This window comes from Lutra lutra, chromosome 9 (genome assembly GCF_902655055.1).
Source record: "Lutra lutra chromosome 9, mLutLut1.2, whole genome shotgun sequence".
In the NCBI taxonomy this organism is placed as follows: domain Eukaryota; kingdom Metazoa; phylum Chordata; class Mammalia; order Carnivora; family Mustelidae; genus Lutra; species Lutra lutra.
Genome location: NC_062286.1, coordinates 64653426 through 64677255, shown reverse-complemented (window position 1 = coordinate 64677255; position 23830 = coordinate 64653426). Strand labels below are relative to the sequence as shown.

The 23830-nt window shown below is 37.6% G+C and overlaps 1 protein-coding gene across 4 annotated transcripts in view; it reads left to right on the top strand.

The window, feature by feature from the left end:
- The first annotated feature begins 732 nt into the window (after nucleotides 1-732).
- VRK2 (VRK serine/threonine kinase 2) overlaps nucleotides 733-23830 on the top strand; it is a 119691-nt gene continuing 96593 nt past the window's right edge. The window contains exons 1-2 of one of the 4 annotated variants that reach the window (XM_047744083.1): nucleotides 733-915; nucleotides 2635-2775. In XM_047744083.1, coding sequence (XP_047600039.1) covers nucleotides 2640-2775 — 136 coding nt within the window. In that variant the 5' untranslated portion in view covers nucleotides 733-915; nucleotides 2635-2639. Of the gene's footprint in view, nucleotides 916-1333; nucleotides 1477-2634; nucleotides 2776-23830 lie in introns of those variants that run through there. The other 3 variants (XM_047744081.1, XM_047744079.1, XM_047744080.1) reach the window with 3 other exon arrangements.

The following is a 23830-nucleotide window of genomic DNA, read 5'->3' as shown; positions in this document are numbered from 1 at the left end:
CACTTTTCTTTGCTGTCTTTGGCACTGAATGCAGATTTCTCCCACTGCAACAGTTTGGAATAAAGTTTTCTTTACCATTTTAACGAGTGTTACTATAAATTTTTTCTCTAACATACCTTATAACCTAAGTAACTGCGGTTATTTCCAGTTCACAGACAAATGGAAGTTTTGTGAAATAATTACGTTTAGTCAAGATTATCCAACCAGTAAATAGGTCTTGAGCCAGTATGTGTCTGAGAACTGGAACAAGGAGGCCCCAGGCCTCCCAGCTCACACCAGGCTTCTTGCCCCCCGGAGGGCCTGACTAGTGTGACTAGTTGCGGGTTAAGTGCTCAGTAAAGACTCGCCCACTGATTTGGAAACTTTGGGGACTGAGAGAGTGCGGGAGACCACAAATTCCTCCTACACAAATGCACGGAAGTGGTCTGGTGGCTCCTTGTCCAGACTCTGGAGGGCCAGGGTGTGTGTGCGACAATCACACAGCCCCCTTTCCCGATTGAGACCCCGCTCGCTCTTCCCCTAGGCGTCTCGGGCGCGCGGGCAAGGCCGCCGGGCGGTCCCGCCGAAGCTTCGCGGGCCTTAGGCCTGCGTCTCCGGCCGGAGCCTGACGGCGCCTGACTCGCCGCGCGCAGGCGGCGCGGGTGCGGGGACGTCAGCCTGGGTCCTTCCGAGGGCCGGCTCGGGCGGGGCCCGCCTCCCCGCGGGATTGGAGGCCCGCGGCCCCGCCCGGCCCCCAAAGCCCGCGGGAGACGCCTTGCGCGGCCTGGCGGCGGGGGAAGCCCCGGGCCGGTCCTGGGCGTCGGGCCGAGCGGCCCTTCTGCGCCCCGCTCTCCGTCTGCCCCGCCGCGCCGGGGGAGGAGCTGCCGTCGGAGTGAGCGCCGGAGCCTCCCAGCCGAGGCAGGCCCGGCTTACGCGGTTGGTCGCGCACTTTTTACTAACTCGGAGCGAGAAGCGGCGCCCTCTCCAACTGGCGTTCGCCGGGAGCGCTGGCGGGAGGTGTTAGGCGCGGGAGGGGGTCGGGTTCCGCGTCCCGCCGGTGCAGGGAGAGCCGGGGGCGGGAAGGTAGTGCAGACGCCCGCGGGCTTCTCGGCGGTTCCGGCCGGGGCCGCCGAGAGGAGAGTCGGGGACAGGCGGGTGGTGGGCCGCACTGTGCACCCGGCCCGTGCCATGGTCTGCCCGAGCCCGGGCCTGGCACGTGTTCAGGCCTCTGGACACCGGTTTGTCCCCGGCAACTCGTGTTGAGCGATTTGCATCGTAGCCCTGGGAGGAACCCCAAAGCAGAGGGGCACCCTGCTGGGGCCGGCCTTGGGAGGAGGAGGCCGCCGCTTGCCCCTGGGAACCCCGCCCAGGATGTGCAGTTTCAGCTCTCAAATTCTGATGCCACGGACTTCCCTCCGAAACTGTGTTTATGCCCTGCTGCAGAGTTGTTCTTTGAAGACTTTGGGTTTTAAGTCCGCAGATACGTTTTGAACACAAGTACGTGTAAAGTATTGGCCAAGGGGAACCACCAGAAAACTACTTGAGGCGTAGTTCACCGAGTAAATTCCCTGCTTCCCTTGTGGCTGTTAGGAGGGGAGGTGACTATGGTTAAAGGTTTCTGCTGTGTTCGTTTGCTCTGAGACACTGATGCTAAGTAAAAGAGAGCAGGACATTGGATTAAAGTCAGTGAAAGAGAGAAGCCTTATTAAAAGGAACAGAAACTTTCTCATTCAGAAAATGGAAAAAATTATACAGCGAAAACTTTACATTAACTTTCAAAGCACTCAGTTAATTTTTTTTTTTAAATACTTAGAGGATTGTAATTACCTTCACATGTAGATCAGTTTCAGGAAGATATGCTGCATGTGTGTGTGTGTGTGTATGTGTTTCCCTATGCAATTTTCTCTTCCAACTAAAAGTCTTTCATTGTGAAATCCACAAACCTTGTGCACATGTAATTGATTAATCTCTAAAGCGGGGCCGTTTTCAGTTTGGTGAGGGTGGGGAAGAAACAGGGTATAGAGAAACAGAAAGGATCTAAAGAAACAGACTAGTGTGCTAACCCTGAAACTGCCCTGTGGCCCTGTGCTCTGAGAAGTTATGTATCCATGAAAATTCCGGGCTTACTTAACAAATATTTCCTGGGTAGCTGCTCTTTGTCCATGATGTGACCCGCTGGCTTGGTGATATTTTTTGCCGTTGTCCATGTTTTCCTAATGCAAAACTGTATTCTGTCCTAGTGACCAAAGACCTCATCTTTGATGCTTAACATTCTCAAAGAAAGGAGTATTTGCATGTATATGAAATTTATTTTCTCTTTGTCATTGGGAATTGTAAACTCATCTCTTAGGATGTATTCTGCACTGTTAGTGGGTATTATAGACTCCCCTAAATGAATTTTGGACACGTTAAGTGAAGTTCACAAGATCTGTTTGTTTTTTAATATCAGTCTTTCTTGGATTTCAGCATTGTAACGTATGTGAGATTCCGATTTGAATATAGTGTGTGGGCTTTCCCAGGTCCAGCGGATCTCATAACCCTAGTTTGTAGGAACCTGGGAAAGTGCCCTGTGGAAGACATTTTGAGAAATGTATTTTAATTGGAATTTTTATTGTTTTTATTTTTAATTACTTATCTCAACCTTTCTGCCAACAGGAGTGATGCCACCAAGAAGAAATGAGAAATACAGACTTCCTGTTCCACTTCCAGAAGGCAAGGTTCTGGATGATATGGAAGGAAAACAATGGATGCTGGGCAAAATGATTGGCTCTGGAGGATTTGGATTGATATATTTAGGTAAAATATAAGTTACCAAATATTCTTGTATATGTGACTGCAACTGTGATCATTTAGTATTTTGACAATTGAAACTTTGAATTACAGTAGAATTCATAAATGTACTTTATTAAGTAAATGAGGATCATTAAAGTTTACCAGAATGTCTGGTTTAAGCCATGATTGACCCCACTCCTTGCTGGGCATGACTTCTGGAAGTCCTTCCAGAACCTAGTTAAACAAAGTCCACCAGACAAATGCTAATGTTGTTTTTGAGTGTGTCTTTTCCTGGAAACATTGCTTTTTATAGCTCAGAAACCACACTTTACAAATCCAGACACTCTGTGAATCTTTATCATTAATATTTAAGTAATAGAGGGTTGTGGTCATTTCTTAACTAGGCTTCACTAGAGAATTGAGTCTTAATACCTCAAGGCATCTGTTGTATGGAATGAAAGAACTCTCCTGTGCGTCTAGATGGTACTAGTTATTTGCTGTCCTTCATAAATGAGAAAATAGACACAAAAACAAATTATTTTTTGTGTTCTTTGGTATAGGCAAGGAATTCTAGTTAAATATATTTTTACACTACATTTAAAAAGGTTTAAATTACACTGAATTTAAAAGGATCGTTCAGGGCTACCTTACAACTGTAGTTTAGTGATCAGAACTATCCATTACATGACTGGATTTAATGAATAAAATAAGATAAATATTAGTGATTTAAAAAAAAATTACCCTCAAGGATAAATTCTCCTAAATGGATTGACTCATTACATCTGTTCTTGTAGGAGTTTAAGAAGCTGGTAAAAGACCTCCACTGGGGGAATCTTGGATTCCTCCCTCATTAAACATTTCAGACAGTAGGGAAGGAAAGACTTTCCCTCTACTCTTCCTATGTTCGAGAGCTGGATTTATAAAATTAACTGACAGCAGGAGAAAAGCTACACGAAATTACTAATTGATGTTATATGCATGGGGATATCACAGAGAAAAAAAAGTGAATACCCCAAAAAGCAGTGAGATATGAGAACTTATATACTGTCTTAATAGGGGAAAGGGACAGGGGATGGAGGTCACTTAAAGGACAGTAGATGATCTTTAGGAAAGATGAATGGGCCTTTAGGAGAATAGGTGGGGGGTTTGATAGTTTGTGACAAAGCTTGTCTGGGAGTGGTGTTAATTTCTAATCTCTTGTGATAAGAGTAGTTTTTTCTGGTTGATGAAACTTCCCTAGAGGGAACTTAGAACAATTGAGTCTTTTTTGGAGGATCTGTCTTCATGTAAATAAAGGGAGTTCAGAGAAAGCCTTTCCCTGTACTTCTTCCTCCTTGCACCCTCAGCCCCAAATAATCCTTATACTGAAGAGGCGTAGTTTAGAATGGCGTATTTCACCACAGTTCACAGACATGTTTCATGGATCATGATGGATAAAGCTCCTTTTTCGATATAATTGGTCATTTTTTAAAAAAAGATTTTATTTTTTTACCTGAGAGAGAGAGAGAAAAAGCAAAAGAGCATAACAGGGGAGAGGGTCAGAGGGAGAAGCCAACTCCTTGATGAGCAGGGACCCGATGTGGGACTTTTCTGGGACTCCAGGATCATGACCCAAGCTGAAGGCTGTTGCTTAACCAACTGAGCCACCCAGGTGACCCGTAATTGTCATTTTGAACAAATGAATGAAATTCAGTAAAAAGAGAACTCCTTATTAATCATCTCAGGGTCTAATCGAGTTGGGAAGATGAGACCAACACACACAAAATTGTATGGCTTAGAGAAAAGTTTCCTCCTCGAACGAGTCTGAACTTGCTAGAAAATTGCTGTGATTCTGAGTAGTAGGTTGAGAGTGCCATAAGCAGCACTGTTGAGGAGAAAGGTTATGCAGGCCACTTATGTAATTTAAAATTTTCTAAGAGAAACATTAAAAAAAAAAAGGATGAAATTTATTTCAATTATATATATTATTTAATCCGATATATCTAAAATATTATTCCAATATGTTATCAATATTAAAAAAATTATTTTAGTTACAGTCTTTAAAATCCAGGATTTACCCAGTCACATTTCAAGAGCTCAATGGCTACATAGAGCTAGTGGCTACCATGTTAGATGGTACAGGTAAAGACCATAAAAGTATATGTGGAGTCCACAGAGAGTAGATTTCCCCATAGAATAAGTGTGGACTGAGACTTTGAATTAGAGAGTTCTCTTGAATAGCAAAGAGCTAAGATCTCTGGTATACTGTCTTGACTCAAAGTCAGAGATAGGAAGTTGAATAAATTTTTGTTGTCACTGAGCTATATAGCCTTGGAGCTCAAGGCTTATCAGTTATACTTTTAGATTTCTAATTGAATTATTTGAGTAATTTCAAAGAAATACAGAAAAGCATAAATTGTAATTCCTTTTTTTAAAAATGGAAATACATAAAATGTTAATATGTATTTAAATTTAAGTGTATTTTAAAAATTAAGTATAGGCCTATACACATATTCGTACATTCACTACTTGTGTGGTTCCTGTTGTGAAAAAGAAATGTGCTCATGGGGTGCCTGGGTGGCTCAGTGGGTTAAGCCTCTGCCTTGGGCTCAGGTCATGATCTCAGGGTCTTGGGATCCATCTCCGCATCGGGCTCTCTGCTTAGCAGAGGCCTGCTTCCCCCTCTCTCTCTGCCTGCCTCTCTGCCTACTTGTGATCTCTCTCTGTCAAATAAATAAATAAAATCTTTAAAAAAGAAAAAAAAAGAAATGTGCTCAGGCATGTGATCTATTTGTCCCTATTTAAATATAAAAAAGCCTTTGCTGCTTTTAGTCTAAGTATATGTCATGTATCATTTACTTATTTTTTCTTACTACCAAAATAATATTTGTTTTACAACAATGTTGATTTTAAGATTTATTTATTTATTTTAGAGAGGAGAGAGAGAGAGCATGAACCAGAGGGGAAGAGAGAGAGAGGGAGAGAGAATCTTAAGCAGACTCCATGCTGAGCATGGAGCTCAACACCGGACTAGATCTCATGACCCTGAGATGATGACCTGAGCCAAAACTCAGAGTCCTATGCTTAACTGACTGTGCCACCCGGGTGCCTCTGTTTTAAAACAATTTTTAAGACTCCTTATATTATACTGGACCCTCTACTACCTGAATGTTAGGACCTGGATCCTGGGAATGCTAGCAAGCACACACCACTGGGGAAAGATTTGAAGAAATCTTTAGCTATTTTGAGGTAGAGGCTCCATACTTCAGAATATATAATAAAACTGTGTGTTCCAGATATTGTCAGCATGCCATCTAGAGTGGCACTTGTGAATCATAGGAGCAGCTCTTTAATGAGATACCATCAGCAATCAGTTCATTCAACTTAGTTTTTACTGATTATTTTCAAAGCCATCTAAGCAAATGCATATGAAATTGTGTCATATTTTTGCACTTTACCAGGTTTCTCATCATTTCCTGTATATAAGTGAAGAAATTTAGGTTTTCCTTAACAACACCTTTGTGTGCAGCTACCTCTTTTCCAGATGTTCTTTATAGATATACTGTTTAGGTAGACACTTCCTCAGGGTTTGTTGCCTGAGGCTGGGAAGAAACTGGCCACCTTGTCTAACTCATTGCATGTTCAGCTGTCTTCTAGCTTTGAGATCAGGAATCATCAGCTGAGAGTCAAGGGGAAGGGATGGGAATTTTGCTATTTGCTCTTGACTTGGACAAATGTGCCTATAGCATTAATAGAAATAGTTATAAGAGGGAAAAGAAGGGTCTGAATACAAGAACAAAGCCAAGGTTCTTTATTTGTATATGAAAAGAGTCAGGGGAGGAGCTGGTTCAGGGAATGGAAAAATTGCTATCATTTTAGTATCAACTAAGTGAAAAAGTTTCTAAACTTCCAGGGAAGGAGAGGGAACAGTCTGAATTCTTCTTTACTGCGAGGTGTGACACAGAAGCAAGCAAAAAAAAAGGGAGAATTGTATAAATGAGGACATGGGTTTTGATGTTAGGCAAATCTGGATTGAATTCTGACGTAAGACCAAAGAAACTGAGTGACTTCCACCTAGTCACAAGACTTTGTTTCTATCACTGAGATAGTAATAATTGTGAGGATTAAATGAAGTAATGTTTTTAAAGGACTTGGAGCTTAGAAAGCCCTTAAATATAATTTATTTTTTTATTTAGAAACTTCTGTCCTCATGGATTACCTGAATCCCAGGTTCAGTGTCTGGTGCCACAGGGGATTAGGAGGTGACAGGGACACCCACTGGAGGGATTTTCCATTTATCCTGCCACGGATTGTGATAGATTTAGCTACCGATGTTGTAAACTAAGAACATCGAGAATGCCATTGGAAGACTATGACATTTTACTTACTGACCTAAATACTTTTACCCCTAAAATTTATAATAGTAGCCATGGTGACATAGTAAAAAGTTCTCATTTAAGTTGTATCTCATATACTTCAGATACTGGGTTTCAGAAATTAGTCAAAACAAATCCAGAAAAACAAAGTTATATGTAATAAACTTAAGCTGAATTCCTTTGAAGGCTTGTATGAGTAAAAACAAAAATGATTTATCTGCGGAAGTTTTAGTTTTTTAAAGTGGCGCATAGCGATGACCAGTTAGCATCTATGGAATGTCAAGCACAGAGTAGATGTTCGGTATTTATTTGCCTGAGAGATTGAGACTGAGGTTGGGATATTCAACCTACACAAGCCAGCCTTCTTTATTCCTTTCCATAATTGCAGATGTCACCCCTTAATTCCAGCCTGTAATTTTACAGAGGTACTATTAGTTTCAAGAAAAGCCCAGACAATTATTATATCATCTGATAGAATCCAGATATGTTTTTTTGCCATAAATCAATAGCATTATTTTTTTATAAAGAGTAACACATTATTATAACTAAAATTAAACTCTGGTGAGGCCTTAAGATCAAATCACTTATCCATGAATAAATGTAAATACATTATCTAGGTGATGGTCATCCATTTCTTGGGTCATGTTTTCAGCTTAGCTCTTTTTTACTTTAGAAACATAGAAGAAAAGTTTTTGGAGTTTGTTTGTTTGTTTGTTTGTTTGTTTTGAGGGGACTGAAGAACCAGAGTAGCCTGAGTAGGATTTTTAGAAGTTATCAAAGTTTAACTCACTTTTTGGTAAGAAAACAGACTTCTATTTTTGAAGAAATAGAAAGGATAATTTATGCATGTGTAGTTTTACTTACTTTACTTTTTTGTCCGTAGTAATAGATTCATTGTGAAGATACGTAGAATAATGTTCAGAAGAGCCCAATGATAATGCAACAGAGTGGAGTGACTGGAATGCTTAGTGCTTTATTATACATCGGTATATTAAGTGTTATTTTGGCAGTGTCTTATGGAGAAGGCTTTGGGATAAGCAGTTAATCTTTCTGACGCAATGCAACGTTATGGTGGCACTAGGATTGTAACTGGAAAATTTTGCCAACAATACTGTGGGGGGTGAAAAGAAGAAGGAAATAAACAGGAACACTGGAAACATGGCATAGAAACACAGTATATATGGTAAAGTAGTTATCAGACGAAGGTGTGGAGAGAGATATAAGAGGAGAGAATTGCTGGGATTTTACGAATTCAATACATTTGATAGACCTTTACACAAGAAATAAGAGCTTGTAGGAGATGTATTTTAATTTGGTATTTGCTGTCCATAGGCTATCAATTTTGAATTTTTAGAGAAAGAGGAGTGTTTATGTGCCTATCAGTCAGGAAATCTAAATATTTACAGAGCTTTGGCTTCTTTGTATGAAAAGAGAAAGTTCTTCTAAGGCTTAGCTTTTGCTTTTTCATTTTGCTAAGTGTCTGATCTTCTTTTTATCATATATTATGGTTCTTCATTTTCAGCATTTTTACTGTCAAACTCTTGTGCCTTCAGGGAAGGTTTACAAACTGCTGCATTCTTCATTGATTTATATATTATGTTTCTTCTACTGCACCTGTTACTATCTTGTAACTGTTTATAGTGGTCAGGGTTTTAAAAATTTGAAACCTATTGCTATAGGGAAATTTCTTCTTCATGAAATGAGCTCACCTCTATTGCCACACAATAAAAGAATCCTCAGCTTTTGAGAGCTTCTGGCTTCCTTATGAAATATGGATAGATTTTGCTTCTGAAGTGTTTTGTTTTTTTTTTTTTTTTTTTTTTTTTTCCTTTCGACATGGAAGAAGAGGAATAAATAGTAGATACGGTCTTTCTTTTAAGACACAGGAATATCCATGTTTATAAAATACAGGAGAGGAAAATGAAACTCTGAAGCTCTGAGCGTGAGAATCCACTAGAAAACAGTTATGGGATGATGAAAATTTGTCCACCATTCACACTTAACGATACAGAAGTGTTTATGGATTTTAGTACTGCTTAGGTTCTTGGTTTTGCAGTTAATCCTTCTTCAGGATGTTTGCCCCTTATAACTCCCATACATGGACCGAATATACTCTACAATATTCTACACGAAGAAGTGTTTTAGGAGAAAAGACAGAAAACCCGGCAATTATTTCAAGACAGTTGTCGAAGGTTTCCACTGTTTCTTTGAAAAGGATGGACTTCAGTCCGTTAGACTTTGCTGTAATGTCTCCAATCAAATAATCCTTGAGGAAAATGCTTCTGTAGAAAGACATCCATTGAAGGCCAGAAACATCTACAGATGCAGTGTGATCCCAAGCAATGAAGCATGTGGCCCTTCATTGGCATTATCTGATAACAGGAGGATCTTCTGGCAGAAGAGCTGACTTTTGCTGCGTTCTGCATGCTGCCCCTCCAAACCCATCTTTGATTGGCACCTATGCCCTATTGAAACTGGCATCACACCTTCTGAATGGGCACAGTGCCAGGCTAGCAGATGGGTATGGGCAAAAGCATGCCAGAAACCCAGTATGTGCATCAAGTTTAAGTATTAGGGGCCCAAACTCTCATCCAGGGATATAAAAACTGCAGTCTGTTGAGAGCTTTTTGTGCTTAAGGTTAAAGGACATGCCATTTCTACTCCAGCTTAGAGGTTGATTAATTTTGAAAGTCAAACAGGAGCTCCCGTGGCTGTGTCAGCCACAATTCTATCTTTGGTGAATGAGAATGACTACTTCATGTAGGGAAGCGAAAGTATTGTAATGAAGTTTCCAATGAGAGTTTCTCTCCTGCAAGTGCCTCCAGCACTTAAGCAGCATGCATTCAGTGGAGATGAATATTTCTATTCTCCAGCAGAGCCAGGTGCAATCAAAGCCAGATCTTCAACCTGCTGCAGTAAAGAACCCTAAATTTAGAAAGGGCAGGCAAAGTTTGGAAGAACTCCTTGGTGGCAGCTCTTACCGTGAGTTGATGAAGCTTCACGCAAGTGTCTAAAGGAGATGAAGGAAAAAGTCCAAACAAAAAACCTTTGGAATACTTGGGCTGGAAACCGAGAGATCTTTAGCAAACCCAAGGAAAAAGTTTAGTCCTTTATCCTCAATGCAGAAATTCTCCTGAATTTTATATCAATAAAAACTTAGTTTACCAAAATGTTAGAATCAACTTAATGCATAAGTAACAAAGTTTTCTATTCTAACATTTATTTCATTGCATGTCTATCATGTATATAAACTTCACTTCTTGAATAATGGATTTTGCATAAAATTGAGTTCTAAATATCATATTCCTTATGATCGTCTCACACCAACTACAGAACTGGGCAAAAAGAGGTGGGGGGCCATCATTCCTTGTGATCACTTTAATCCTATCCCCTAAATGCTCTTAAATTTACAGGAATGCCTCTAAGGCCAGCTGTGGCCAAGAGAAGCTTTTCCTAATCGCCTTATCGCCATTGCTTTTTCTTTTCCACTGTGTAAACTTTATCTATGGAACAGATTCCATGAGACCGTTGTGAATACTTCAACGTATTCAAAACATATAACTGCCACAAATTAAACTACTAAAACTAAAGCTGGTGCGTTGTAACTGCCAAGGAAAGCTGGCACGTCCCTCTGTCAGACTGCGGGAGAGTGTGCCATACAGTCCTCAGAAAACACAATTCATCCAGAAGCACTCTTGTCACTTGCTCTGATATTAAAACAGAGAAAGTGACATTAATTAAAGAAGTGACACGAGCCAACAAAGGCAATGAAATTCTAAGCTTTGGCTCATGTGCAGACCTTATTCCAACTTACTCCGCTTAGGTATTGTGGCCATTTCTGGAGGAGCAGGGCTACTTTCCCCCTTCCTCCTTGCATCTCCCCGTTTGGAAACATCATTTACAAGCAACTAAAATTTTAGTTCAACCCAAGGTTGAACTAGCCAATCGGTGCACTGGTGGTTATTGCAGGGTTTCCCAAAATAGGAGTGTGATGGCATGTGCTGCATTTACTGCACTGGTAACTGCACAAGGAGAACAACAACTAGAGGCAGAGGAGAGCTGGTCTAACAAAAAGGCAAGCCACAGCTAAACAGAGCGGGGTACCTACATTTGGTAGGCTGGGAGCTGGGGAGTCTGGTGCTCGGATGTCTGTGAAAACAAATGGTGGCTGCTGGCCCTTAGGAAAATTCTAACATGCGGAAGAGGCAAGCACAACCTTCCTCTCTTTGTTTCCCTGATGTGTTCTTTCACAGTGCCTAACTTGTGGTTTCATAGGAGTACTCTTCGTGTACCCTTGTATTTGCCAAGCCCCCCATACTAGATTATAAACTCCTGCAGGCCTTCTCTCCGAGTGCCAAAGTGAGGCCTTGCATCCAATAGTTTTTCAAAGATGATTGGTCAAATTAACTCTAGAACTAGACTGTTTTGGGGGGAAAAAATTGGCCCACAAACTGGTTATCAGAGATGAGATTTTGTATATTGTATAGACTATAACATGCAGTGTGTGTATAAGGCCTGGACTTTTAGATTTAGAGACATTATTTTGTATATTTTGGTGGGGAGAGAAGTATCTGTTCATTTTCTTTATAAGTATATTTTTAAAATATAAGGAGCCAGGTGCTTAATCCATAGATTATAGGATTTATTAGAAGAAGTCTACTTTGCTAATGCATAGTGTCAGGAGTTAAAAAATGGACCTCGTATTGAAGACGGTTTTGTATCTAGAACAAAACAATTCTGAGTAGCACTTAATTGAATTCATCCAGAAGCTCCTAATAGCAGATCTAACAGCAAGTATAAACTTTTGTGGAGGAAATGGATGGATGTTGTTTGTTGTTAAATGGATTGATTTGTAGGCATGTAACATGCATAAGAAATCTGCTTTTCAAAGAATGTAAACACAACTTTAACAGAAAATAAATTATTGGAATTTCTTTTAATTCAAATGAATGAAAGGTTTGATTAAGAGTTTTGTACATAGTCAGAAGCTTTTGTTACTGTTTCTGGGTATAGGCATTTTATATTTGAGATCAGGAATTTTCTGTCTGTGTAATTAGTCATGAGGTTTAATGTACATTTTTCATATCAGGCAGACAATGGCTTCAAAGAGACAGCAATGCTGCAAAGGAGCAAGAAAAGAAGGCCAAAGTTGACACACACAGAGGCAAAACAGTGTAAGAAAAATCAACACGTTTTGCAAAATCAATCATTGAAAATGTGTCAGTGTTCAGGAGACTGTCTTTAATTTGCAATCCAAGTGAAAAAGAGTATTTAAATATGAGAGGCAGTATTATTGAGCCCAGCATGCCTGCTACCACTTGTTTGACTAGCTCAGAATAGAACACTGAGAGGCAAGGGCTCAAAGTTAAATGAACATTTATACATTTTAAAATCAAATGAAAGATTCAGAGTATATTCATGAATTAAATTTTTTTCAGAACCCTAAATTTAATCAGCTGGAATTACTTTTAAAGTGTCATTCTATTTAACTTTTGGGAATGATGAATTTGCCTTCTAATAGGGATGCTGTATTTTATCATGAAGATGAAACAAACTGTCTTTTGTTAATTATTCCCCAGAGACACTGGCCATTTTTCTCATCTATGCTTAATGTGGAGTTAAAGCAGCTTTCCCCAAATTTATTTCAAGCAAGAGCAATTGGAAGCTACAACATGTATGAAAGAGGTTCATGGAGAGCATAGCTTCCATTGTAGGTGTTCTCAGTGCCACCTAATGACATTCTTAGAGGTAATGTTACCAAAGCCTCACTCGGCAGAGAACATAGAAAAGTAGAAAGAAAGAAAGAGCAAATCTGCAGCAAAGAGTAGCAGATGAGTCATAATGTGTCTGTGGCATCTGATAACTGCCATGGATAGTTCTTGAAATCCTTATTAGGCAATCATTGTCAACATCAACTACTACTGAGATATCTCACGTAGTGTGTGCCAAGCTCAGTGTTAAATGCTTTACATGCATTATTTAATTTAATTCTCCCAATAAACTAGTAAGGAAGATAGGGAGGCTTAGGGGGAGTTGAGTAATTTACTTGCATGCCACAGTTTTAATAATTGTCTCCATCTGCATTTGAACTCAGGTCTCTTAGCTCTACTGATTGATGTCCTTTGTCAAAGAACACTTTGAATTTATTGCTAGCCAGAGAAAATAGTTGCAAACGACATGCTTTTGACATACTTATTTCTAAAATAACCGTGAAATATCTAATTGATAGTATTGGCAGCTAATTTAAGAAATCTGTTAGTGGTGATGCTGATAATGGTGTCATTTTCATTCAGATTGACAACTTGAGGTGTAGAGCGTCAGGGATATGTTTTTAATATTAAGTTCACAAAATCTGTGGAAGAACATCTGATATTTATAGTAAATCTAATCCTAAGAACTAGAAAAATACATTAAAAATGTCCTATACTTAGGTCAAACAATATTTTTGTGAAAAAAATAGTGAGAATAGTCAACGAGTAGTGCATACAAATTAGTAAGAAAGATTTGGTGGATTTTTTCCTTTTTGAAAAATGAGTAATTTTATGCATTTATTTTGAGTCTAATAAGCAGCAGGAAAATCAAAAGAAGACTCTTTAAATCCCTGTGATACAATTTTAAATAGCACCATGTAAAAATAGATATTTTAACAAATTATTCATGACCATTTCTCTTCATTGGAATAATAAAGATATGGTATTGAGAAAACTATGTCTTTTAAGAGTAAAGCAAAACAAAAAAATAATATTTAGATAAGTGGAATCTTGATAAAGGATATGTTTTCATATAGAATTTGTTCAGATACCAAAATATGTAATTTATAATAGTTTTTAGGAAATTATTTAATTCCTTTAAGATATTATTATATAATAGTGATTTATTACAAATCTATAAATGACTTTATTAAAAAGTTGTAACATTTCATGCAGTGTCCTATCTTTAGTTATTTTTGGTGGAAAAGAGGTATTTAAAAAGTATTGCAATGCTGGTTTTTATGATAGAATCCCTTTTTCTTTGGAGTATATACATAGCAAGGGAAAGAATGAACAAAATATAATACTACATTAGAATATTTGTTTTTGAGCACTTACGGTGATAGGGGTTATTAATTTCAGTTTTTTGAAAATGTGAAGAAAAACTATTTATCATACTTGATCTTGTTTCTATTAAAAGATCACGTGTTCCAATGCTAGCATAGATCTCCAGTGTCACATGTATTAACAGTTGAGAATGAGTATTAGTTATGTAAACCTTTCATCTTACAATGTGTTAGGAAGATGGTAAAGGAGAAGTAGTAAGACGCATTTAAAAAATCCCTACATGATACATTTCAAGAAAAAAAGCAAAAGAAAGTTGTATATCTAATGAGCAAATTTTGCCATGTGATGAAAAGGGGAAGAAAAAAATTATGTAGACTCTATAATAGCAGAATTTCTACTGCAGCAGAAAACTTCTGAACAAGTATAACTGTTCAGAAATTTAGTGTAACATAAATTGAATGCATTATGGAATATTTGTAAAAATAGAGGTTTTTACTGGGAGAAGGACATTTAAGTTCTTTCTGACCCTGGAATTCTGTGAGAGCCTAAAAGGCTGTGAGAGATACTGAGACATGGATAGAGGCTTTATAGAAAGAATTGACTTAACTGAGCAAAAATTAGTTGTACTATTAATGAACAAGTAAAGCAAATCTATATTAGAGAAAAATGACCTAAAGAGATCCTCAAGAAGAAAAAATAATAACACTATTATCTGCTATGTAATATATCTTTGGATGATAAGAATATCACATGGAAAGGTAAAGACCTGCAAGATAGAGACCATAATTAAAAAAAAGATTTCCCTCATTTGAAACCTACTTTCAGCGTGAACATTGGAAAGTGTTTCAAAGGGACACCTGGGAGGCTCAGTCAGTTAAGCCGCTGCCTTCGGCTCAGGTTATGATTCCAGCGTCCTGGGTTCGAGTCCTGCATCGAGCTCCTTGTTCTGCAGGGAGCCTGCTTCTCTCTCTCCACCTTTGCCCGCTTGTGCACTGGTGCACGGGCTTGCTCTCTGACAAATAAATAAAATCTTAAAAAAAAAAAAAGTGTTTCAAAAAGTGAGGGTGGGACTAAAGTTCTTACATAGTAGGTTTTTAAGCAAAATACAAATTTTACATTATGATTTTAGGAAAGGAGAACAAGAACTATGTTAGCCCTTAATTCATAGGCTGAAAATACAAAGACTTCATAATAGCTAAGAGAAATATGGCTATCATTCCACTATACTCTCTGGCCAAATTAAATGTCTCTTAAGAGATAAGAGGGAGCATTTGAGATCTGAGGAAATCTGATTTTATAACAGGTTAGCATGAAGGTAAACTACACTTGAGAGTATATAATTGAAAGAGACTTAGAAGAGGTAAATGAATGAAATTATTAGATTTGATGATACTAAGTACAACCAGTTTAGTAAAAATCGTTAAAAACATAGAATTTTATAATGTAATCCACATTTCTAAAGTAGCTTAATAAACCACGGTTAGGAATTATGGAGTTAAAAGTTAACATTAAATTGCATATCCTTCAAGCAAGCTCAAAATGTATTTACTTAGTAATAATGAAAATATCTGAATTAGAGTGTATCAGTGTTGGGTATTTAAGAAATAGGTAAATGTATTGAAAAAAAAATCTACCGTAAAATATGAAGTATGTACCACTAACAGTAAGGAACTGGCAAAGAAGCACAAAGTAGAGTAACAGTAATATAAATTTACGGAGCATTGGATTGTAATACAGTTGCCGGTTACTGTATTAGATAAAAAATAGTCTGAAATCCTTTACAAAGTATCATTGCCAGAAATACCTTATCAGTTGTCAAAAGAGAAGTACTTTTTTTTTTTTTTAAAGAATTTACTTATTTATTTGAGAGAGAGTGCTCGAGCAAGCGGGCACGGGGAGGGGTAGAGGAAGAGGAAGAGGGAGAGGGAGAGAGAGATTCTTCAGCAGATTCCATGCTAAGCATAGAGCTTGACGTGAGGCTGGATTTCACGACCATGAGACACCATGAGATCGTGACCTGAGCTGAAATCAAGTCAGGAGCTTAACCAACTAAGCCACCCAGGTACCCCACCCCAAAAGAGAAATAAACAATGAAATATACCTTAAAAGATCAAAGTTTTTCATGCACATGTAAATAAAGAGTAAAATAAGCAGGTTTTTTTGTTTGTTTGTTTTACATTCAATAGTAAAACCACTAAAAGAGCTAAACAAGGACGTTATAGGTTCCTGCGTGGCTCAGTTGTTAAGCGTCTGCCTTCGGCTCAGGTCATGATCCCAGGGCTCTGGGATGGAGCTCCGCATTGGGTTCCCTGCTCAGCAGGAAGCCTGCTTCTCCCTCTCCCACTCCCTCTGCTTGTATTTCCTCTCTCGCTGCATCTCTCTCTGTCAAATAAATAAATTTTTTTAAAAAAGGCAGAAATTTAATAAAGCAAAGTGAAAATGTAATGATAGAATTTAATATGACCAGAATTCTACTGTTTATGCTTAAATAAAAGAAAAGAAAATCTAGCAGACATTTAGTAAGAAATTATTGCAAATGTAGTTATGACTGATGGTGTTCTAAACAAACTCAGGAGATGACAAGTCAGTTACCAGTGGGTCTTCACAGATATCTCTAATGGAGCCCCGTCCACAGGTGAGATGGGTAGGGGCTCTGGTCCCTCCACCATGTTTCAACCTGAGCATTTCTGCTTTGACCTGTGTGTCACATTTTTGAGGAACATTCTATCACTAAAAGAGTTTGAAAATAACTGGGCTATATAATATTTAATAAGCTATACTGTTGAATATGCAGTTAATAAATAATTTATATTTGGAGGAAATTTAATAACCTTATAGAGAATAAGCTTTTTTTTTTTTAATCAACTATACAGGAACTCATTTAGAAAATTAGGTGTGTGGTGATATAGTAAGAATTTTTAAAAATGGAATTTTTATATGTCATAGTCTTGGGATTCACTGCTGAAAATAAATACTAAGGATCAACTTGTTTGTTCTGTTTTGTTCTTCTCACTTGTATTATCTCCAGTTTCTATATATTCAAATTGTGTTTATTTGAAGTCTCACCTTCCACTTGAAGCCTACTGTTGTTATCCCTTTTGTATTTTCTCCCAATGTTGTACACTATATATTTGTTTTCAAAATCGTCTTTTGCCTCTTTTTGTCATTAAGCATATTCTATTTCATGTTATGATTATACATTGTGTCTCTTTGTTAATATCATTTTAAAATTGATATAGAGAAAAATTGAAAAAAATTTCACCTGTGTACATCTCTATGGATTTTACCATTCCACAACAGGGTACAGAACAGGTTCATCATCCCTAAAATCTTCCTTCAGTTACACCCTTTCCTTAGCTCTAACCAGTGGCAACCAATGATCTTTTCTCTGTCACTAAGATTTTGTCTTTTCAAGAATGTACAGAATTCCTACCAGTGGGATCAAACAGCGTGTAACCTTTTTTTTTCTTTTTAAGATTTTATTTATTTATTTGGCAGAGATCACAAGTAGGTAGAGAGGCAGGCAGAGAGAGAGGGGGAAGCAGGCTCCCTGCTAAGCAGAGAGCCTGATGTGGAGCTCGATCCCAGGACCCTGAGATCATGACCTGAGCTGAAGGCAGAAGCTTAACCCACTGAGCCACCCAGGCTCCCTGTAACCTTTTGAGATTGGATTTTTTTCACTTAACCTTATTAGTGCCTTTGAATTCATCCACATTGTGTATATCTGCACTTCATTTCTTTTTTTTTTTTCCCATTTTATTTTTTTCGGTGTTCCAAAATTCATTGTTTATGCACCACACTCAGTGCTCCATGCAATACGTGCCCTCCTTAGTACCCACCACCAGGCTCACCCAACCTCCCACTCCCCTCCCCTACAAAACTCTCAATTTGTTTCTCAGAGTCCACATTCCCTCATGGTTTGTCTCCCATCTCCCTTCTCCTCTCCATCTCCCAATGTCCTCCATGTTATTCCTTATGCTCCACAAGTAAGTGAAATGATATGATAAATGACTCTCTCTGCTTGACTTATTTCACTCAGCATAATCTCTCCCAGTCCCGTCCATGTTGATATAAAAGTTGGGTTTTCATCCTTTCTGATGGAGGCATAATACTCCATTGTATATATAGACCATATCTTATCTTTTTATTGCCAAGTGGGATTGTACTGTATGGATGTACCACAGTTTGGTTATTCTACCATTGAAGGACTTTTGAGTAATGTGATTCCTTCAACTTTGTTCTTTTTCAAAATTATTTTATCTCTTCTAGTTCCTGCCTCTCTATATACATTTTTAAATCAATTAACCTGTATTTATTTAAAAAAAAATACAGAACTTTGCTGTGATTTTGGTTGGCATTCAGTAAAGTCTAAAGATAAATTTAGAGAGAATTGGCATTTTTTTAAAAAGATTTTATTTATTTATTTGACAGAGGGAGATCACAAGTAGGCAGAGAAGCAGGCAGAGAGAGAGGAGGAAGCAGGCTTGCTGCTGAGCAGAGAGCCAGATTCGGGGCTTGATCCCAGGACTCTGTGATCATGACCCAAGCCGAAGGCAGAGGTTTTAATCCACTGAGCCACCCAGGTACCCGAAGAATTGACATTTTTACTCTGTGGAGTGTTCTAATACAGTATGCTTCTCCATTTCTTTAGGTCTTTTATTTCTTTCATCAGCTTTTGTAGTTTTTAGCATAATTGGTCCTGTACATGTACTGTTAGGTGTATATGAAAGTTTCATTTTTCTTTCTAAATTTTTGGTTCTTTAGAAAGTGGCATTGTTTTTATAATTTTGGTTTCCAGTTGTACATTATTAAGATATAGAAATACAATTGGTTTTTGCACATTGACTTTATCTGCCCCCTCCTCTTATTTATTTAGGATTTTTTTTTTTTTCAGATTTTTTGGGATTTTCTATATGGATAGTTGTGTCTTCTGCAAATAGGGACCACCTTATTTCTTCCTTTCCAATGTATATGTCTTTTATTTTTCTGGACTCATTGCACTGGCCATGACTTCTAGTACTTTATTGAATAGGAATGATAATAGTGGTATCCTTGACTTGTTCCCAGTTCTGGGGAGGAAGTTTTCAGCCTCTCATCATTTAGTGTGATGTTAACTATAGGTTTTTTTGTAGATAGTTTTTATAAAGTTGAGGAAGCTCTCCCCTAGCATACCAAAGGTTTTTTTTAACTTGTTTTTTAATTTTTTTTATGGTGAATGGGTATTAAATTTTGCCAAATGCTTTTTCTGCATTAATTATTATTGTGGGTTTTTTCTTATTCAGACTTCATATGGTGGATAACAGTAGTTTCCTTTTTATTTTTTTCCATCAGTATCACGCGGGCCTTTGATCTGTAGTTTTTTTTCTTCTTTCTACTGATTTGTCTGGTTTTGATTTCAGGATGGTGCTGGATTCATAAAATGAATTGTGAATTATTCCCTCCTTTTCTGCTTTCTGGAAGTGAATATTTGGAATTGGTATTATTCCTTTTTTAAATGTTTTATAGAATTCTGCAGTGAAGTCATAGGGCTTAGGGATACTTTTTTTCAGAAGTTTTTTGTTTGCTTTTTAAACTTGATTTTACTTGCATTAGTAGTTTTAGCAGTAATTTGGTTGTTTTCATCTTAGGTAACTTTTGGTAGTTTGTGGTTTTTAGGGAATAGCTCCACTGAATCTAAATTGTCAAATTTATATCTGTAGAGTTGTTCATAATTATACTTTTATTTTTAAAATTTTATTTATTTATTATTTATTTGTCAGAGAGAGGCAGAGAGCACAAGCAGTTATAGTGGCAGTGAGAGGCAGAGGGAGAGGCAGGTTCCCTGCCAAGCAAGGAGCCCAATGTGGGACTTGATCCCAGGATGCTGGGATCATGACCTGAGCTGAAGGCAGCTGCTTAACCGACTGAGCCACCCAGGCGTCCCATAATTATACTTTTTTAAAAAAAGATTTTTAAAAATTTATTTATTTGACAGAGAGAGACACAGTGAGAGAAGGAACACAAGCAGGGGGACTAGGAGAGGGAAAGCAGGCTTCCCCCTGAGCAGGGAGGCCGATGTGGGGCTCAATCCCAGGACACTGGGATCATGACCTGAGCTGAAGGCAGACGTTTAACAACTGAGCCACCCAGGCGCCCCCCACAATTATACTTTTAATGTCAACAGGTTCTATAGTGATGTTCCCCTTTCCTTCCCAATGTAGATTATTTTTATCTTTTCTCTATTTTTTTTGTCTATATTTTTTGTTTTTTTGTCATGATATGGGTATATCAGTTTTACTGAGCATTTCAAAGAAACGGCCCTTGGGTTCATTGATTGACTCCATTGTTTTTCTGTTTAAATTACATTGATTTGTTTTTTTCTTTATTATTACCTTCCATTTACTTTGGGTATAGTTAGCTCCTTTCCTAGTTTGGTTAGGTAGAAACTTATTTGAACCATTCCTCTTTTGTAACCTAAGTATTTCATGCTAAAGTTTCTTTCTAAGCCCTTTGTTGGTGGCATCCTAACATTCTGATACTTTGTAATTGTCTTATATATTACCACTATATTCACTGAAAATCCTCCAAACTATAATATAGTTTTTACTTCAACTATGAAATATCTTTTAACTGAAGAGAATCATAATCCATTACATTTCCCCAGATGTTTACCAATTTTTATTTTCTTTTTTTCTCAGTAGTGTGCTTTTCTTTGTACAATTGTCTTTTTTCTGAATATCTTTCTCTAGCAATTCTTATATAGCAGTTCTGTTGGCTATGGATTCTTTCAGTTTTTTTTTTTTCACTTGAGAATGTCTTTATTTTGCCTTAATTCCTGAAGAAGTTTTTGGTAGATATTGGAGTGACAGCTTTTTTTTTTTTTTTTTTTTTCCTCAAGACTTCAAATGTGTTGTGACACTTCGCTCCGGTCTTCATGGTTTCTGATGAAAAATCCAGTCATTTGAGTCATGTTCCTCTCTACTTAATGTACTGTTTTACTCTGGCTCCTTTCAAGAGTTTTCTTTGTTTTTAGCTTCCCCCCATTTGATTAGATGTATCTGGGCATTGATTTCTTTAAGTTTATCCTGTTGGGGATTCACTGCACTGTCAGTTTTTGTATATATAAAACTTAGAACATGTCAGCCATTATTTCTCAAATATTTTTTCAGCACCACACTCCTCTTTATATCTGGGACTCCCAACACCATGAATGTTAAAATGTTTTGTTGTGGGACACCTGGGTGGCTCAGATGGTTAGGCGTCTGCCTTCAGCTCAGGTCATGATCCCAGGGTCCTGGGATGGAGCCCCACATTGGGCTCCCTGCTTGGCAGGGAGTCTGCTTCTCCCTCTCTCTCCCGACTGCACCCCGCCCCCACCTTGAGCTCTCTCGCTCTCTGTCTAATAAAGAAATAAAATCTTAAAAAAAAAATGTTTTGTTGTTGCTACCGACAGGTTCTTGATGCTCTATGCAATTTTTCTGTGTTCTAGCTTGCTGCTTTTCAAGTTGGATAATTTTCTCTTCATCCATTATCAAATTCAATGTTGTTTGGTTTTTTTTCACTTGTTGTCTCCATAATCCTATTGAGCCCATTCATGAATTTCTTTTTCCTTTTAATATTTGGTCATTATGTTTTTCAGTTCCAAAAGTGCCATTTGTCTTTCCTTTGTATCTTCTATGTTTTTACTACACTGGTATGTTTCCATTTGTGCCAAATGTGTTTGCCTTTACTTAGTAGAGCATTTTTGTAATAGCTGCTTTAAGGTTTTTGTCAGATAGTTCCAATATCTGTGTATAATTTTGGCATTGTTGACTTGAATTGGTGTGGTATATTTGTTAACTAAAGTCCATAATTCACATTAATATTCACTTGTACAGTTTTATGGGTTTTGACAAATGCACAGTTCATGTATCTCCCATTACAGTATCATAAAGAGTAGTTTCACTGCCCTGAATCTCCCCTGTATTCCATCTATTTATCCCTCTTCCAGCTGCCCCTAAACCCCTGGAAACCACTGGTTTTCTTACTGTTTATAGTTTTCCCCTTTCCAGAACTATGTATGTATGGAACCATACATTATGTAGCCATTTCAAATTGGCTTCTTTCACTAAGCAATATTCATCTAAGTTACCTTTGTATCTTTTCATGGCTTAGTAGCGTGTTTCTTTTTATTGCTGAATATTTCATTGTGTGGCTGTATCACAGATTGCTTATCCATTCACCTGTTAAAGGGCATCCGTGTTGTTTCCTGTTTTGGGCAATTACGAATAAAGCTGATATAAGCATTCATGTGTAGGTTATTGTGTAGACATAGTTTGCAGCTCCTTTGGGTGAATACCTAGAAATGTGATTCCTGGATCATGTAGTAAGGCTGTGTTTAGCTTTGTAGGAAACTATTAAACTGTCTTCCAGAGTGACTGTACCATTATGCATTTCCACCAGCAACGAGTGAGAGTTTTTCTTTCCTTTGCTTTGCTTTTTCCTTGTGAATGAGAATTTCTATTGCTCCATATCCTTGTCAGCATTTGATAATGGTCAGTGTTTTGGATTTCAGCCATTTCTAATAAATGTGTAATTTTAATCCTACTGTTTTAATTTGCAATTCCCTAATGACATATGATGTTGGTCATCTTTTCATACACTTGTTTGCCATCTGTATATCATCTTTCTGGAGATATATTTTTCAGATCTTTTGCCTATTTTTAAGTGGATTGTTGATTTTCTCATCATTAAATTTTAAGAGTTCTTTGTCTATTTAGGTTATGAGTACTATTTATCAGGTGTGTGTTTTGCAAATATTTTCTGTCAGACTGTAGGTGGTTTTTTTCATCCTATTAATGGTGTATTGCAGGGCAGAAATGTTCAGATTTAATGAAATCCAGCTAAACAGTTTTTTCTTTCCTAGATTATGCTTTTGGTGTTGTATTTAAAAACATATCACCCTAGTTCACCTAGATATTCACCCATGTTATATTCTAGAAGTTTTATAATTTTGTGTTTTATATTTAGGTCTGTGAACCATTTTGAGTTAATATTTATCTAAGGCCAGTGTCTACATTCTTTTTTTGCATGAGGATGTCCAGTTCTAATGCTGTTTGCTAAGACTACCACTACTCTATTGAGTTGCCTTTGTTCTTTTGTGAAATCAGTTGGCTGTATTTGTGTGGGCCTGTTTCTGGACTCTTTATTCTGATCTGTTGATCTCTTTGTCTATCCTTATGAAACAGACACACTGTCTTAATTATTGTAGCTTTACAGACTGTTTTGAATCTTTTGGTTTTCCATATAAACTTTAAAATCAGTATATGAGTATTCACAAAATAACTTGGTGATAATTTCATTAGGATTGCACTGTATCTATAGGTGCAGTTGGGAAGAACTGATATTTTAAGAATATGAGTCTTTTATCCATGAACAGGGAATATTGATCCACATATTTTAGATCTTTGATTTCTTTCACCAGACTTTTATATCTTTCCTCATATCAAATCTGTACATATTTTGTTAGATTTATACCTAAGTGTTTTTGGAGACTTTTTCAGCTGTATTGAGATACAGCTGACAAAATTATAATATATTTAAAGTGTACAGTATTAATGTTTTGATATCCATACAGATTGTGAAAGGATTCCCACAATTGAGTTAAGGCATATATCACCTCACACATTTGCTTTTTTGTTTTTGGTGAGAACGCTTACGTTCAGCTTT